At 42.8% G+C, this 19209-nt stretch overlaps 1 protein-coding gene across 9 annotated transcripts in view; it reads right to left on the reverse strand.

The window, feature by feature from the left end:
• The window catches only part of MICU1 (mitochondrial calcium uptake 1), a 106524-nt gene that overhangs the window by 24101 nt on the left and 63214 nt on the right, over positions 1–19209 (reverse strand). For all 9 annotated transcript variants that reach the window (XM_030487684.2, XM_030487688.2, XM_030487680.1 and 6 more), the window contains 2 exons: positions 15740–15822; positions 10505–10702 (listed from right to left, as the gene is read on the reverse strand). In XM_030487684.2, coding sequence (XP_030343544.1) covers positions 10505–10702; positions 15740–15822 — 281 coding nt within the window. The remainder of the gene's footprint in view (positions 1–10504; positions 10703–15739; positions 15823–19209) is intronic.

Genomic DNA, 19209 nt, shown 5'->3' on the forward strand with positions numbered 1-19209 from the left:
ACACCAGAAAAATCCAGTCTTCCAAGTACTTTTCCTGTTTTTACTTTCATTCTGCTCTCGGAGAGCAGCTTAGGTGAGCAAGTAGCAGCCAGGTTTAAAATGTACATCTGTCAGTGGCAGTGCAATCCCAGCAGACCAGGTGTTTGACAGACACCTTTGAGGTTCCATTGACCTTGGCATGCCACTGCTGCCTATAAAGGGAAAAACATTAATTTCAATCACCAGCAACTTGTTAAGCTTTAATGAGCAATTAAAAAAAGGTTATGTAAAGATGGCTGCACCTGAACTTCATCCTCACAAATCAAAATAACTTCTTGCCAGCTGTGAAAAGATCAGTGTTTTGAAATTTCATGCAGTGAGGGAATGAAAGGAAGGAAATCTAAAGAAAAGGAATCAGTAATACTAAGGGAAAAGGACGTGTCTGAAATTAAAGGTAAGCCTGACTGCCGAGATGGAGAGGTGGAAGCGATAGGCAACCACCTCCCACTACTGCTTGCCAGACCTGGCTCCATTACTGCCATTTCTGCCCTTGGCAATGCTCCTGGTACCTTGGTGCAAGGAACAGAGCAGTTTTTTCATCCTACACACTCACTGAATGAGAAAAAGAGCAAAGTTCAGAAGCAGTACAAGTTCCTGACCTTCCCCCCCCCCCAACAAGCAGGGAAACCCACAGGACAGCAGAGTCTGGAAACGTAGCGGTACCCCGTAGAGAAGAACCCGAGAGAAATCATTACTCTGAAAAGCACAAATAGAAACCTCCATGCAACAGATATACACAATTTTATTAAGAAATACAGCTCTCTTACTGCCTGTTAGAGTTTACACTGTTTCTGTTTGACCTTGGTGCTTAACTCCCCAAGAAAAATAAGTTTGCAGGAGTTTGATTCAGCGTAGCAGGGGAAAGAGAGTGCCTGTGTCCTGCTCCCATGCCCTTGATGCACCAACAGAAGCAAAGCCAGGAGCTGAAGCAAAGCCAGCAACGTCTGGAGGTGCAGAACAGCTGTCTTCAGAGCTTGAAAAGGGGAAAAAAAGCAAGAGGACTAAAGCATTTGTTCACATAGCAGAAGGATGAGGCAGAAAAGTCATAGAATCATAGAATCATAAGGGTTGGAAAGGACCTTAAGATCATCTAGTTCCAACCCCCCTGCCATGGGCAGGGACACCCTGCCCTAAACCACGTGGTTCAAGGCTCTGTCCAACCTGGCCTTGAACACTGCCAGGGATGGAGCATCCACAACCTCCCTGGGCAACCCATTCCAGTGCTTCACCACCCTCACTGTAAAGAACTTCTTCCTTATATCTAGTCTAAACTTCCCCTGTTTAAGTTTGAACCCATTACCCCTTGTCCTACCACTACAGTCCCTAAGGAAGAGTCCCTCCCCAGCATCCTTGTAGACCCCCTTCAGATACTGGAAGGCTGCTATGAGGTCACCACGCAGCCTTCTCTTCTCCAGGCTGAACAGCCCCAACTCTCTCAGCCTGTCTTCATATGGGAGGTGCTCCAGCCCTCTTATCATCCTCGTGGCCCTCCTCTGGACTCGCTCCAACAGCTCCATGTCCTTTTTGTGTTGAGGACACCAGAACTGTACACAGTACTCCAAGTGAGGTCTCACGAGAGCAGAGTAGAGGGGCAGGATCACCTCCTTCGACCTGCTGGTCACGCTTCTTTTGATGCAGCCCAGGATACGGTTGGCTTTCTGGGCTGCAAGCGCACACTGCCGGCTCATGTTAAGCTTCTCGTCAACCAACACCCCCAAGTCCTTTTCTGCAGGGCTGCTCTGAATCTCTTCTCTGCCCAGCCTGTAGCAGTGCCTGGGGTTGCCCCGACCCAGGTGTAGGACCTTACACTTGGCTTGGTTAAACTTCATAAGGTTGGCATCGGCCCACCTCTCAAGCGTGTCAAGGTCCCTCTGGATGGCATCCCTTCCCTCCAGCGTATCAACCGAACCACACAGCTTGGTGTCATCGGCAAACTTGCTGAGGGCGCACTCAATCCCACTGTCCATGTCGCCGACAAAGATGTTGAAGTCAGATACCTGCTACAAGAATTGCTCATCAGAAATTCCCAAACAGTGACTTTAGCATGCTGTTATTGTACAGGATTTGATTTGTATTTATTCCGGGTTGTGCTTAAGAAGCTGGCTGACATTCTCACAGGAGGAAGCAGAGCAAGCCCACTGGGTGATAAACATTTTTTTTTTCTGTGATTTACACATTGCCCACACTGCTGTAGTCACTGTACTTAAGGGTCTACAGGAAGATGGGAAACACGCAGCCCTAAAAGTCGGCTTTGATTTTTGTCAGCTAAGCAGGACATTGCAAACACCTCAGCAATGGCTCCACAATAATAAAACAAAGCCACGGAAGCTTCCGAGACAGTTCCTGCCTTTCCACCTTGTTAACAACAAGAAACCCAGCACCAGCATGAAATCCTGCACATGTGCTGAGCTTGCCAAGCATGAGCTAGCACTGGTCCAAAGCCTTCCTCTGTATGGAACTTACATGCCCAGGTACACCCTGCAGCTAATGCAGCTGTACAGCTGTGGTCCTAGCATGTTCACAAAGATGTCTCCAGCCTCTTGCCCATCAACTTGTGGGATTACCTAGGTCTTGGTTAACGGAACCATACATGAAAAAAAGCATCTATGCTAACTAGCTTATACCTTCTACTTTATGGACTCAGTGATACAAACCTCCACACACGCTCTCATGGCAACATAATTAACCAAAAGATCACTCTGGGGATTTTATTTGCAGGGGTCCTAGAAAAGGCCCTGCATGAGCACAGGGCTCAGCATGAGCACAGGGCTCAGCATGCTGCACTGCGGGAGCTTGGAACTGGATTTACACACACTTCATAAACCAAAGGAGCCCGTTCTTACAGAGCCAGACCCTTCACTGCTACTAATGATGCAATAAATAGAAATTCCAATAAAATCCTCAAACGGCTTCCCCTGCAGAGCCGCTGCATCAACCACATTTAAGTCACCCAGTTCAAATACAAGCAAAACAGCAGCATGTACCATGGTGGGTGTTTTCTCACCAGGCGCTGTGATGGTTGCTTTAATCAGTCCATGAAGCACCCATCCCAAACGAGAAGACGGCAAAGCTACTCCTGTGCCTTTGAGTGACGTCCCAGCAAGGCTCACAAGCAGCTGCAGCACCTCAATGCACATGTGTCATTACACCCATGCCAGCTTCACTGACACACTTCTGGACCACTGACTATTTTGGTCTGCTGACCACAGGATGGTGGTAGATGATTCTCAGCTTGATGCTGGGTACCTGCTTAGTGCCACTGCCCTTAATCTCAGTGTGTTGAGATGACAATCTTAGTGCCATCTGTAGCACTGCAACTGCTCACTTGTCACTGCTGATGGAGTGGAACCAAGTTACAGCTAAGACACAATTTGAGAATTGGCTGCCTGAGTGCTTTTACTTGATTTCAATCCAACAGGTATGTTGCAGACGACGACACAGCCAGTCTTCCCTGTCCTCATGCAGGCTGAGCATGGAGTTGACTGAAGCAGAGCCCAAGGTCCAGTGTGCCCACCACTACCTGAAGCACACTGTTAGCACCCCCAGGATGTCTCACCAAGCAAGTGACAGCTGGCGTGAAGATGCTTGATGTGCTCTTATGACCCTGAGCCCCCCTAACCACCCCACAGCTGGTATCTGACTCTTCTTCCATATTTCAGAGTAAGGCATTAGAAGGGCTTGATTTGTCTGGTACAGGCCATTTCCCCACTTACTTTTGCAACCTGTGCTGAGCTGGAATTAGTTGGGAATAGCATTTACAGCATCTTCCAATAGAGACAAGAAGCACAGCTTTTGGTACCTCACCCATGACGGTGAACCACCCACCCACCAGCACTGTCCCTTCTTAATGAAAAAAGGGACTGAAATTCAATCTGCCTTGTATTTAAATTAAACTTTCCCTGGTGTACATTTAAGCCTTTCATTACCTGCTCTGCTGTTATACTGATTGATGAAAATTACTTGCCTCAGTCTTCCTTATAGTGACTCCTCATGTTTACTGAGACAGTTATATCTCCCTTCTGTCTTTCTGTTAAGCTACACATGCCATGGCCTCATAACTTATTTCTATTTTCCAGATTTTTTTTTCCACATATTAACATCCCACTCTAAACCTGAATGCCATCTTTCCCCCAAACCCTGAGACAGTACAGTCAACCTAAACGCTTCACATGACCCTTTCCATTCACATGCCAAGATAAAATGAGGCTGTCAGAAGCTTTGAATGCCATCAAAAACATGATGACCTGCCCAAATAATTTCAACTGCTTGCCTAGAAATTCCCAGCTTACATATGTGTATGCTGGGCTGTGACTCCTTATCTACAGAGTTGCCTGACATGAAACTATTCATCGTGGTCAAATGATCCCATTTTTAACTAAAGATGTCAGAAAATTCTGTGACACCTTCATGGCCATCACAAACTCATGGTCATCAGCTTTATTTCTATTCCCTAAAACTTCTAACACATTAAACACAGGAGAGCAGAGAAGAGGCTCCTAGGCAACATACCAAAACACAGATATAAAAGCCAAGCTGTTCCAGGTCTTTCTTTGGTTTTGACTAAAAAGTGGCTGCTTTTTAATTGTGTTCTCAGCTCATTAATATTCCTCTCCCTGCTCTAATTCTGTGCTTTACCTATTCCCTCTCCCAGCAGCCATTGTTTGCCCTTCACCACCCTCAGGGCTTGGACTGCCTCCCTCCCACTGCTCACAACCCAGCTACAGTGCTTGTGCTCCCTGGGGCAGGAGCTCTCAAGCTGTGCAGTACATGTTACAGAACCTGGGTCTTCCCAGTGCTGCATCCCCACCTCACCTTCCCACTGAATTACTCATCCTCTGGGATGAGCCCCGAGGCACACTTCAGGCTTTCTGTATTTAATGATCAGCCTATCCTTCCCTCCTTCCCCATGGCACACCATATGATTTCAAAGTTTATCTTTTAATACGTCATACCACAGCCTCACAGGCACATCTCAGGTGACTCAAACCATTCCTTAAGACATTTGCACATCAGAGATGCCACAGGGAGAAACACCTTGGGTAAGCACTGCAACTAGGTCAGGAAATCATTAACAAGGAATCCAAGCAATTTTTGTCCGTGCCATTAATTGCCCCATTAAAGAGAGAACTTCACAAGTGCTGGTTTGGCTTTTCATATGTAAGGACCATGTGAACGAAGAGAAAGCAAGCAGGGGACTAAAGGAGGAAATATAGAGAATATAGATATAGGACTAGATATGGAACTGGCAAAACTATGTAAGTATACAAAATCCATTACAGGATGCAGAGGAGGAGGAATTCATAAGAAAAAAGGGAAAATGTTACATTCCCCATCATTGTTTCCACAGTGGGCAGGCCAGCAGTGAAGCTGACTGTAAGCAGATCAGCAGGTAAGAGACGACTTTGTGAGACCACACAGCTAACCATGACAAAGACTGACATACAGGTGACTTAAAATAAAAATGTCTCATGTAAGTTCAATAGTAAATTAACCTCCAAAAAGTCTTGAGTTTTGGGCCCTTCCTTACGAAGCTGAGCCAGTCTGACACTGCCAAACTTCGTTTTTCAGGTCAGTCAAAACAATTCAAGTGACTTTTCTTTCACCTGAATAACTGCAGCAGATACCAAGAAACGCAACTCGTTACCACAAGCTTTGTTGTCTATGCTAACAAATCACTGAAAATCTACATCAGTCTGCAAGCCCACATAAAAACAAGTCAGAACTGCAAAAATAAAAAAGAGTAAGCTGGTAACAACAAAGTAGCTTTTAATACTTGTAAATGATTTCTCAGATACCAACTACTCCAGCACTGGGACTCAGAACAGAAAGGCACTTACAGACTGAAGTTATTACCCTAAAACCAGATTGTGAAAAGCTTATATATAAATGCTTATTATAAATGCTTTCTGAAGTCAGAATATCCCTCAAGACAGGGTTGAGATCCAGAAAGATCTAGAACTTTCTAACGAGATATGTGCAGATGGAAGAGTATCCATCACCCCTTCATAAAAACCAAACCAAGCAGCAATCGTATCAGCATTGGTCATGAAAACATGAATTTCCAGGGTAAAGAAGTTAGTCACATCACCTGTCACAGAACAGACACATATAATAAGTGATTTTCTGAATGGCAGCAATGATGTGTGGTACCTTTGCTGTATTCTCACGGAATTCCATTTTACTTCTCTTTGCCCCACCACTTGGAAGACCTTTTGTTTGGGAGGGACCCCTGTTGAGGCATCCTTGATCTTTGGGTAAACAACAATCTGCAAAGATTCCTATCTATAAGCATAAGGACACACAACTGCATGAAGATCTGACTGTTCAACCTAACTGGCAAGCTCCTCCATGCGAAGCTGCATCCCACTGCCTCAAAGTGTAAACCCTGCATCACACCAGACTTGAGACGTGGGGTTGCTCAAAGCTGTGCAGCACAACCTTGCCTCTCTAGCCATGGCATCTCCCTCCAGAAAGACAGCCCCCCACCCACGACGTGTAGGGCTGGATTAGTACCTACTTCACCAATTCATCCGAGAACAAATGCTCTCTGTGAGTAACTATCAGGGGAACAATGTGCTACAGAAATCTCACTGCAGGCAATCTGGAAAAAAAAAAAGAATCTTTACTAAGGTCTTACACCATAGGTACATATCCCACTGCTGGCAGAAGGAGACCTGGGGAAGTAAGACTAAATATAGAGATTAAATCACTGCTATCAGCTATTAGAGATTAAACCATTGCTATTAGCAGGCAACCAAGGGTTTTGGTTGCCTTTCAAGGGTGACAGAGATGTGGAGAACAAAGGGCTAACACGTCTTTTCTACGTGCACTTGCACAATCACAGAAAAATTTAGGCTGGAAGAGACCCACAGGTTGGTTGGGTCTCCTCTCGGTCCAGCAAGGACATGGGAATATCTAGGACAGACATTAACAAGCAGAGATAGCATAAACAATGATGCCAAGTCGTATTCATCTTCTTACCTCACACAGTACTTCCGCTCAAAAAAACCCAACAAACCACCATTTGAATCCAATAATGCCTGTCCTAACATGACACCTTATAGCTGCAGAGCCTGTCCAGACAAACTCATCAAGGTTTGTCACACAAAGTGATAAGAAAGGAAGTCTCTCCATAAGCGCTAATGCAAGGCAGCATGAACGCAGTAAGAAAACAGTGAGGACTTTGCTGGGAGCCTGCCTTATTCAGTGGGTTGATTCCTGTGCCTCAGCCTTTGCTAAGCCGGGCCACCCTGCAATGCCAGGAGGTGGCCATGGCTTGCTCACAGTAGCCAAACCACAAGAAGTTGTAATAAGCCGTCAAAAGCTTGTCCTCTCCCTCTGGCTGTGGTTACTTTTCCCATCCTTCCCTTCCTGCAACTAAGCTGATTGCTGAGTTTCCATAAAATGATGGAAAATGTACTTTCATTAAAAAAAAAAAAAAAAAGGAGGCACAAGGGAAGAAGAAAACACCAGGCCATGGTTACTTAAACATGCTGTCAGCACTTCAGCCATAAGGAAAACTGAAATGTTCAGGGCTTTCTCTGATCTAATTCCTCTGAGAAAGTTTCTGCTCAATCTTAACAGTATGCATGAATATTTTGGCAAGAAAAAGAAAAGAAAAAAGAATCAAAATCAGTAAGAGGAAAGTGGGTTCATTTTCCTCGTGAAACTCTTGTTCCACCTTCACAATGAGCAGAAAAAACTGGCTCTCTAGTGTATTAACTGCAGCTAAACCTGGATCCTGAGCCAAAGGGAAAACAGCTTTTAAAAAGATCTTCAAGTAGATTTCTTTTGGAAGAAAGAAAGAAAGAATCCCTGTTTGAGAACAGAGGTACTATGCCGCTCAGGGACTGCACCAGCCCCAGGAGATACTCTTCAGACCTGCTGACTGTGCATTTCACCAAAGCCTTTTCTGGAGTTCAGACACCAAACATGAACAAAAACTGGTTTTCAAAATAACATCCCAACTTCAGACCATGTGCTAATTTTGTTAAGCCAGCAACAGATGAATAGATGAGAGTACAAGAGTTCAGCTGAGCCCCAGGCACATCTGCCACCAGCGCCTTTCATCTCCTTCTTGTCCCCCAGTAACACTAGTCATGCCAACAGAAGGATCCAGAGATGATCTGCATGGCCAGTCGAGCATGGGGCTGTTGAAGGACCACTGTGCTCACAGGCTCATTACCTGAACAGACATGTAGAATAAGGGAAGCCGCTAAAAATCAGCTCTATGAGTTACCTGATGCTCTGTAATACAGTATTTCATAGCGCCACTTCTCACTTTGCTCCGATTTGCATGGGTCAAGGTAAATAACTGAGGGATTTCTCTTCTCTGAATTACCACATTTTTTAAGTGTTCATTAGACCACCCCTTGGAAAAGGAGCAATGCAAACCCGCTAGACACTTGTCTGAAAAGATTCTTAACCATGAACGAACACATCAAATGTGAAGCAAGGAGATGAGGTGGGAGATCACGTCAAAAGAGATAAAAGCAGAAGAGGAGAGAGGCCACGTTGCATAATGTTGAGGACAGAAATAGGCCTGTATTGCCTAAATCGATGAGAACTATGAACAGAAAAATCAGATGTATCGTGAACTTAGATAAAAATTAAGTTTGGTGGAACAGAACTGTTAACTTCGCGTAGGTCAGTTTTTCCAGTTAAAATGAGTATCAAAAATGCTAAGCACAGCACGGCACTCTGCTCAAGGGTGCTATCAGGAATTCAGTAAAGATGCATTTATGGTATTCATTAACTTAAAGACATAAATATCTTTAATAACTAACTCATTAGCAAGGCAACTAACATTCACCAGGATGACGCACAATTAACTGGAATCAGTAAAAACTAAATTAGTACTAAACTGTTGCAGGAAGAAAAGAAAAAAGTGCCATAAAACTGACCCCCCCCCCCCCATTGCTTCTTAGTAAGTGGGGACCCATGGAGGGAGCACAGGGCTCCAGCATAAGGTAAAAAAATACTTCAGCGCCTCCTTGTTGCCTGCCCTTGGGGTGAACATGGCAGTGGGAAACCAGAGCTGGGCAGCAAACAAGGACAGAATAATCTCTATTTACAAGGATGGAATCATCTCTACTTCCCTTCCCTTTGTGTTTGAGCTTCAGCTTATTTTTCTTAACCTTAAAAAGTATTTCGTTTGTTTCAATTTGTAAAGGTGCTGAGGAATTGACACTTCCCAGTTCAAAAAGAACACTGTCTTCAACCAGCCTATATCCCTGCAAATGCAGAACCATACCACCTGCTTTAAAGACCAGTTAAATTAAGCCAGTGAACTGGACAACTACCTTCATAAAAAAGATATAAAAATTAGTCCTTGGGTCAGTTTCTTTCTTAGATTTGTAAAAGTCCAAATAAAAAGGGAATAAATTCAGCTAAAGTTTGCAACAACTGACTTAATAGGAACTTACTAAAATGCTGTTCATTAGCTGGACCACACGACCTGAGCATGCAGACATTCAAACATCAGACTGAAGCAGTATTGAGCTCTAATACTGTTGGCTTTACAGGTTATGGTTGCGGGGCAATCTTCTTGTGCAGAAATCCTCATTTCTGCTGCAAATAAAAGCCTGGGTTTACTCAAGCCAGGTCAAACCTTTGAGCCTGCTGCAGAGAAGGGCGCTGTTTCTAATTGAGTCAGCTCCATTTGGGAACTGAGACACAGCTGTACTTGCTTTATTCGAAAGAATCAAATTTTAAAGCTTAATGCTTAAATTCATGCTATGTGACTAGAGGTAGCAGATTAGGAGCTGCTATTAATTCATGGTAATGCAAAGAAAAAAAGGAGGCCTTCAATTTAATTCAAAAGTAAAAAACTCAGAAGATATGGACAATGTTTTTTATAAAGCACATTAATCCAGGAGTGAATGATGGAGGTCACGTAACAGAGATCACCTATTTAGAAGGATTCAAACAAGGCTTGAACACTTACATTGCAGAAATATTCAGAACAGTGAAGCAAACAAGAAGGCAGGGTCAAAAGCAGAGGTGAAGGGTTTTGGGGATGCTCTAAACCCTGGTCATCCAGGACACAGCTCACTCATTAGGACTGACATAAACTTTCCTCAGTAAGGTAGTAACATACCCCACATTCCCTCTATTGTGGGGTTTTTTTTCTAAAGCAGCTCAGTCATCTCCAATGGTAGTGCCAAGGCAACAGCAAGGCAAGCACGACATGGAGGGACATGCACCCAGGCCATGCTGGCTGCTGCTGCTGCAACTCCACAAAAGCAGCTATGGACAAAAGCTGGAGATGTTCCTGACAACTGCCACAGGCACCAAAATGTTCATCAGAAATTTAACAACAGACTAGATCCACGAATGCTATGAACTGCAGCTGTAGTAATTCCCTCTGAATCCTTCCCACACTCTTGCACTTCCTCCAGAAACCACATCATGCAGCATAGTCCATACTGTACTGCCCTCTCCCATGTGTAAAAATAACCCAAACCTCAAGCTTCAGAATATCATGCTGCAGTTTGCGCTGGAAATCAAGGAAGTGGGAGATGGTCAGCTTCCCTTTCAGATCCGCTCCAAAGAAGTATGTTGTCAGTGCAGAGTTGAAGCCAGTTTTCAGTGTGTTCCCCGTTGTAGACCGGTCTCTGTGGCGCATGCCCATGCTGGTTTGGGAACGAATGATGCTCTGAACCTAAAAATAAGAAGGAGGAAGCTAGCATCAAAAACACCACTGGGGCTTATACTAGTCAAGTATCAGTACAAAGTACACCATGCTTGGCTGTGTGATCTTTTTCTTCCTGACATAATTCTTGAAAGACATAACTCAAAAATTTGGCTGAACTTAGGCTTTGGGATTTTTTTCAGTTCTCTTTAAAGAAAGAAGAGAACGAAATGCTTAAAATGACTCTTAAGAAACAGTTCACCGAGACTGCGGATTAGCTTTCTAGCGCTGATCCTATGCCTGGTCAGCAGAGAGCAGCTTTTTCCCAGCAAAGTTGCAGGAGGAAAGAAAGCCAAGACAACTGTGGAGAAGAAAAAAGCCTGCACACATTTTGGAGCTTCCATTCTTACTGTACTGCACATCCTTGTTAGCTCACACCAACCCCAGTAAGCTCACATTGTGTTTCCTTTACCCCTGTGTACAAAACCAGGGGTTTTCTAACCCAGAGGCATCCGCTCCTTGCTGCCTGTCACTTTCTACAGCAGCTAGAATCCTCCACCCCTGGGGCTGTGCAGCAAGCTAAGCTGCAGGCAGGCACTGATCTGCAGGCAGGGACTGACCCACCCGAGGCAAAGGGCTCTCCGAAAGTCTCACAGGCTGCATCAGCCCAAATACAATTCCAACGGCAGCACCAGCAGAATAAATGATGCAGAAGTATCCGAGTTACCAGCAGAGCAGGATATTTGCACAAAGACAGCCAAGTGTGAAAGCACACATTGTAACAGCAATATCTCAGACAAACCACACAGGCAACCATCCTCCTTCTTCCCTGAGCTCTCCGCAGTGCCCTGGCGCCTTCTTGAAAGAACTGCTCAACTTGAGCGGATGCTATGGCACAGAGCAAGGACATGCAAGACAACTTCCCTGACCCCTACAATAAGGCAAAAGGTTGAACATCAAGGATGCCACAGCCTGAAAAATCAAGAGTTTGTTATTGTAAGGGTCCTGTGCTAATTTAAGGGGGCAACCAAGCCAAATATGCACTTGCCTCCTCTCTCCATCCCCAAGTATGCTACTACCCCTTCCCAGCACCTGCCCATCTGAATGATTATCGCAGGGATATGAGAAGCCAGGCTTATTCTCTGTATAACAATTCATGTCTTCCAACAAGGCAGCAGGATTCATTTTAAGGACGAGTGTGAGATAGGGGGTAAAAAAAAGCCACCCAGTGTGCTGCCTGGCACTCAGCATAGCCTCAACAGCACAGAACTTCCTGAAGCTCCAGCAAACATTGCTGCTTTGCCTTCAGCCTCTTCCTCCTGCCAACAGAAGTTGGTCAGGAGAAAGAAAAACAGCTGCCAAGAGTTCCAGCTGTCAAAAGGATGCCAGCAACTTGTTATCATGGTATATGGCGTGTTCAATTTTTTCCTAACAGAGCGAGCATTGAAACAACCCCAAAGGGGATGCTCTGGAGGAGAACACTGCGTGTTGCTGCTGGGCTTCCCCCACTTGAAATGCTGCCTCTGAAACAGACTACTGGCTATTCTTCCACTACAAGGAAAATCAAGTCAAGTCAGAGAGAAAAAAAAGAAAAAAAATACAGAAAAAAGGTTTTGGGTCTTTTTTTTAAATACTCACTGTGATGTGAGGAAGGGGTTTTGCCCTGTAAATAGCAACTCCATATTTTGCTTTGTGCTCCACTTTAACTGCAAGCTCTGCAAGCACATTTAGGAGACAAATATTTATAAACTGTCTGAAGCAATGCAGTTTATGACCAGCTTGGAAAATTGCCCTTGTTTCTGCAGAAGCGAGTGTTTACCACATTGCAGACTGCTCAATAGAGCATGTTTTGCTGGGTGTTATTTATATGGCATCCTACACCACTCTTTCTCTCAGAAAAGAAAGGAAAAAAGTGTCGGACAGTTTGAAAATCCATCTGTAGGCACCAGAGCCAAAATTATTTGGCTGGTCCCTATTTTAGGCAATCCATCTAATACCCAGAAAGGCAGGCAACCACTGCAAGAAGCTGCCCTCCAGCCCAGCCAGTTCTGTCCTCACCCACAGTTCATTGATCATGCTCTGATGTGAAGCACAGAGATGCTTCCCTGTCTTTTGTATGTATTTCAGCCTAAGTGTTTGAGCTCTGTTCCACCTTTTGCACCAGACAAGAAAAAAAATAGAAATCGATGAAAATAGTCAATGGTTTGATGAGAAATCACAAGTAACACTGCCTGTGAGTTTACTACTTTTCATTCAGCTTTTCAATTAAAACTAGAAAAGTAAACAAACAATTTACATGCTGAAAGACAAAAATTGAAGATGATGCTGATGCAGGCACCAAGCTATTCAGCACTATGCACTAATCACATGCATCAAGTGGGAAAAAAAAAATCTGAGGCTCTTCAGTGAGGCCTGAAAAAATTCAATATTTTCTTATTAGGTAGTTGAAGCCTCTGACTTGCTTGCATATTAGCTAAATTACTGCAAGTAATTTTCTTTCTTGATGAATACTCTTAAGGTTTTGCAGACATTAATGAGAAGAGAAACCTGCTGTTGGCTGTCTCCAAAGACCACACGTGAAAAAGGAGTATGAAATTCATTTCCATGTGCTCATAGCTATCAGGGACAGTATGATGCTTCTCTGATGACCCTTTTCTTTCCCTTCTTTTTCTATCCATTCTCCTCAAAGCAATGTTGCTCTTTGAAACTGATGTTACCTCTGTCAGCAAATCTCCCTGAAGAGCCAGTTCCAGCTGCCCCTACCACGTAAGACGTTTATGGGACAAATCTGCAAACCCTGCCATCCTTCATGTTTACTCAGGCATTTACATAGAGTGTGAAACAGAGTATTTATACAAATTGTTGTGTGTGTTATATTATATATGTGTTTTTTATTATATATGTGCCTCCTGCTGAAGCTATTGATTCTCTTTGGGAAGTGCAGCAAATCAGTAATAGTGATATCTGCAAAGGTATTGTCAGCTGCTTCTCACTTTCCAAAACAGCTCCTTCATTCTCTGACTCGAAAGCTCTGGAAAATCAGTCTTCACCAAAATATTCTGATGCTACCCAGGAATTTTATTCCCTTATATAGAGGCAGTGACACATGTAACAAGCTTAACAAAAATATGTTCCCCTTCTAAGGACTTTTATATGACTTAATGCACAGATAATGTCCCTTTGCCTACCAGATGATTTGAGATAATTTAGTTCAATTTTGTACCTTCATCTTCATAGCACTTCTGAAACATTCATCCTCAAGCATTATTCTTACTTTACACGGCTAATAAAAAAAGCCAAACATGACACCTGCGCTCGTACCTTGGCGTCACTACATTTTTAGTAGGCGGTTAACAGTTCCCCACTTTTCTTGAATTCATTTACCTCCATAATTGATTTCACTCTAGAACATTAGTAGCTACTGTAAAACACCTTCTGAATTGTTAAATATTATCAGATCGCTGCAGTGGAGTGCTATATTCCTGCACTGTGCAAGCAGAAGGAAGAACAGTATTATTTCTTTTTTTCACTTGGGAAAACAGGAAACTCAATTTTTCATAGCTAAATCAGTAGTTTGTAGGGAGGCAGTGTCAAACAGCACAATAACCTGGACACAGCTCTGTATTCAAATCTGCACCTCAAGGAACATGAACAAACTGCTGGGTTTACACTACAAACTGTCAAGTGAAAGGATATCATATTGGAGATAAACATACTCTATTTTTCTCCAAAGTTTGCAAAAAACCATAAAACATACAGTTCACCAGATATATAGCTGTGGAGCAAACTCACAATAACGACATCATACCCACAGGTAATAATTTAAGGAGGATGACTCCAAAAGATTAGAAGGGGGGAATTAATTTAACAGACCTGCTTTGCCACTAGTTCTTCCCATTTATAGCAAGCACTCCAAGCGTGCCCTCTTATGGGCTCTTCTGAAGTTAACCAGTCTTTCAATCAGCCAATGAGTAAGAATTTGTAACTAGATTATTCATGGCTGTTTTGTTCTCAGATATCAGCACAACGCTTTTCACCTTCTCCAAATATGGATGTTCTCCAGTGTAAAAAGCCTGGCAAGGGCAGGTTATTTTTTTAACCAGAGAGTATCATTTCCTTTGCCCAGAAGCAGAAGCTTCCACTTGCCCATTAAACCTACAGCTCTAAGGCATATGGGGTCACAGAAGTGCCAGGGGCCACATGATTATTAGGTAGATTAGTGGTGTATCTCCTCTACCTTGTTCTTTGGTAACAGAGATGGTGAGTTTCCATCCAACCGGCCAATTCCCTTGTTTGCAAATGCATTTACTTTTCCTTTCATAAGTAGCACACCCAGGGAGCCTTGCTAACATTCAGGGTCTTCAGGATGTTTATGAGTTTCCAAAGCCTTAAGGCTGTTTTCTGCATAGGTAAGAAAACCATACCTTTTGCCTCGGGTGGTCAGATCTTTTCTCCACTGACAGCTTGAGTCTTCAATCTATTCTCACTCTAACACTATCACAAACTACAGCTTACAGGAGGACCTTAATAGTATGAGACATGCAGGCTAAGCTCATTAAAAAGCCTGCATCAAACTCCCTACTGATGAAACCTTGTAAGTAGCAGGGGGAGAAAAAAAACCCTAATAACACTTTTTGGATTACACTGAAATAAGTGGCTAAACTCTTCTTTGAAACAGACTAATCCTAGTTATCCTCTGAAGACAAACAAAATTAAGGAATGCAATAAAAGCTGTGGAAGAAAACAGGATCAAAATCCTATGACATCAGTAGAGTGAAAAAAATTCTTTATCTACTTTGGAGGTAACATCATGTAAAGATACCTTGGTGACAAAATCATAGCAATTCAGAGTTTATACTTTAAGTTGTCCTAGTTGAGTGAAAAACTGTCTTGAAATATCCAGTTAAAAAACCAAAAAGAACAAAGGCAGGCACTAAGGCAACACAGAAGGAGAAGATGTAAACAAGCACTAACCATAAAAATAAATCACAGCGACATTGTAGAGGAGTGCTGCACTTGTGACTAAGATGCCATAGCATTAAGAAGTCAACCTGTCATTCAACTTGCCTGCTCAAACTCTTCCATGTCCACCTCACCATCACCATTCAGATCAAACATCTTAAAGGCAATTTCGAAATTCCTCTGGGGAGCTATGTAAAAAGAAAACAACATAATACAAAACAAAGACCAGTTAATGGAGATACAAAAGCTCAATAAAACCAGAACAAGTTCAGAATTACTTTATCCAAATGCAATTTTCTGCAGTTCTTGCAATTTTAATATGAAAATGCAGTTCTTGGGAACATCTAGCTACAAGCTTCATGGAGCTCCTTTTACCAAAGGTCTCAGCAAGGAGGCTAGGAGGAGGAGATGCTTCTTGAACAAAATTTATTACATTTACAGGTGGAAAAAACCAAGACACCATCCGATATTTCTACTGACAATCAACAGAAGATGATGCTATAGCAAGAGCTTCAGCCTGCTTCATAAAGCGTAACACCAGTTTGGACAGAGGACATTCCTCCAGCACTGCAGAGCACTCTCCATGCTTTGTGAAGCAGCTGGTGGGTGAGGAGCAGACATGGACTTTGGGTAATTCTATTCCAGATTCAGCTCTTGTCTCGTTATACAAGTTTAAACAAATCATTACCAACTCTGTCTCAGTTCAGTTATGACATTGAGATAACGCACGAGCTGGTGCTAACACACCAGCTAAGACGCACCCAAGACAATGCGACACCTTATTTTTCATTGCATTTAGTCTATGTTGTTGTGGCCTATTTAGCCAGAACTCTGCAAAAGCATTGCTTCACAGCCACCCATCACAGCAAAACCACATTCTTTCCCCTGCATCCACCAAGGAATTTCAGTACACTTCCATTTCCGGCTCTGTAACACATCACCATTTAAAGCTACACCACACTGCCACAATTTTTTCCAAAGTAAGCTAATATATGAGAATTTATCTTGCTCTGCTACTTTCAAATACATATCACCTACAGCTAGTGCTTAGGTTATAATCTTAAATGATAATTAAAACTTAGCCCCTTTTTTTGTTCTGAAGATAGCTCTTTCATACCTAAATCTGGCAGGAGGATGTAGATCACTGGCGAGGATCATTCCCCTTTAACCTCATCTGTTGCAATCAATTTTGAGTATTTCTTGCAGATGCTCAAAAAGTAATGAGTTTCTGCAACCGCCCTTCTGTGTTAAGGCATCTCCCAGACAGGGTGGAAGGGAGGATGCAAAAAGGAATCACTCAGACAAAAAGAAATTAATATGGAATTAACTGAATCGGATTTTGTACATCAGTAACAGCTTCACCTTAAGGCGAGGAGACTTTTACATCATGTTTTTCCCTCACTATAATAAACTGTAGCACTTTATCACTAAAAGATTCAGCAAACGTTAATGAGATCACGTTTTCACTTTCTGCCTTAAACAGATGTATAACAACATTAAACTCAATGGCAGGAACGGCCTGTCGCTAACCACTTGATATATAGTCCTGCTGTCATCATCTCTGGATTTCCATTTTCCTCATGCCACTTTTTGGGGTTTTAAACTCCAAACACCACATGGATAAGCAATGTCTCCTACAACCACAGCAATTGCCAGCAGCACATGGTGGGTTATCCCTACACAACCCTGCAGCAGAAGCCATGCCTTCTCCTCTCAGCTTCTCTGTCCTGCCTGCTGGGATGAGACCTTTGCTCACCACCCCTTGTTAATTCTGCATTAGCTGAGCTATAATCAGGGGGACTGGCTGTCCCCAACATCAACTTCATAATCTCTCCAATGATGCAATCTAATTAAAAGAATTTATATAAAAAGCCTCCTCTGTATCCATCCATCATTTCCAGTGATTAATTCCCCGATTATATTAAATAATAAATATTAAGCACCTTCCAACTACTCTCTTAACGTTTAAATAACACATCCAATATTATTCACTTGAATTGCAAGTACTGCATGAAAGCCTGGAGGCAATTTCTTCTTATTAGCCACAAAATCTAGCGCTGCATGGAAAAAGTTGTTTCCTTTCTGAGGAAAAGTAGGAATATGCAAAACTCTTAACTAGTTACAAGATACTAGAAAAAGAGTAGTTCACACATCTTGTCTTTCTTCACCCATTTTCTCTGCCAGGGTACAATTATGCATATTGTGAGACAGGAAAATATTTTACTCCTGTTAAAAATGGGTGCATTTTTTTTTTTGGTGGGTGCCCTCCCTCCCCCTCTTTAAGGAAATGCATAATACCATGTCCCATTTATACAGACAGGGTGAACAGAGAAAGTGAGATACTTAACTTACCCCTCCCAAAGTCCATTTCCTTCCTTTCCCTTCTCTAATACACATTTTCAAAAGCAGTTTATCAAACTCCCAGAGGAGAACATCACTTGCAAAATTAAAATGAACAGTTCAGCATCAAAAATTTGCAGGGTCAGTATTTTCTAAGGACAGGGAAAGAAAGTAGCTTTAAATTGGCAAATTTAATTACTTCAATCCTTTAGCTAATAAGAGACACAGCCCGTTTCTTCCTCTGATCTGCACATCTAATTCCAATTACTTGTAATGACACTTATATCCAACAAATGTGAATATGAGCCAGTGAAACCAGAGGGCAACAAAGACAATTAGCTCATCCCACTCCTGATCAGGAGGAAATGCTCATTAAGATGCATTCCCCTGAATTTATTGGTCCCAAACAAGATGATTTCTGCCTCTCCTCTTGGCCATGATGTTTCTGCTCAGGATTTATTGGGGAAGAGTCATCTCAATGGCAGCTGACCCCCCTTGCCCATCCTGCCCCATTACTCATGGTTACATCAGCCTGTACAACCTCCGTTTTTCTTCCTCCTCTTGTACTTGCATCTTTCAGAAACTTGCAGACCATAAGAGCAGCAGATACCAGTTTGCCTAGCTAAACTTAGCCTTCCCACCTTTTATTCTGCTCCCCAATTTTACCATTCTTGACTGCAGCTTCTCTAAATTTCCCCACTGCTTCCTTAGCTAAAATGCATCAAAATTAATGCAATATTCCTCCCACAATGGTTACTAAAACCACTTAAAGGACTGTTTACTTTTAAAACAGTGCAATGCCTGTCTTTACAAGGGAAAACCATTTCTGCACTTTCTCCGAGTGCTCTGCTGCATTTCCAGCTCTCTGATTTTGCGAGCTTCCTCCTTGCCATCCTTTTTGACATTATTAAGAATCAAGATTTTTCATTGCATCTCATTTCCTTTGGGCAATGAGTCAGGAACTGGTCAGAGCAACTTCAGTTTCTTTTCTAGTTTTATTTCTAGTCTGTAGGTGTTCAGAAGGATATGACTTCCTAATGATTCTTCCAAATCATTAACACAAATGAAAACATAGTACTGGAGCCCATAACAATGCCAATTGATGAGTTACCTACTCCTAGCTTTGAGATATTTGTAACTGTATCTAGAAAGATCAGGTTGAAATCGTTCCGTAGATCCATAGGTCCATCAGCTCTACACACCAAGTTGCTTTTCAACTAACCAGGGAGTTGGTG

The sequence above is a fragment of the Strigops habroptila genome, chromosome 5, assembly GCF_004027225.2.
Source record: "Strigops habroptila isolate Jane chromosome 5, bStrHab1.2.pri, whole genome shotgun sequence".
In the NCBI taxonomy this organism is placed as follows: domain Eukaryota; kingdom Metazoa; phylum Chordata; class Aves; order Psittaciformes; family Psittacidae; genus Strigops; species Strigops habroptila.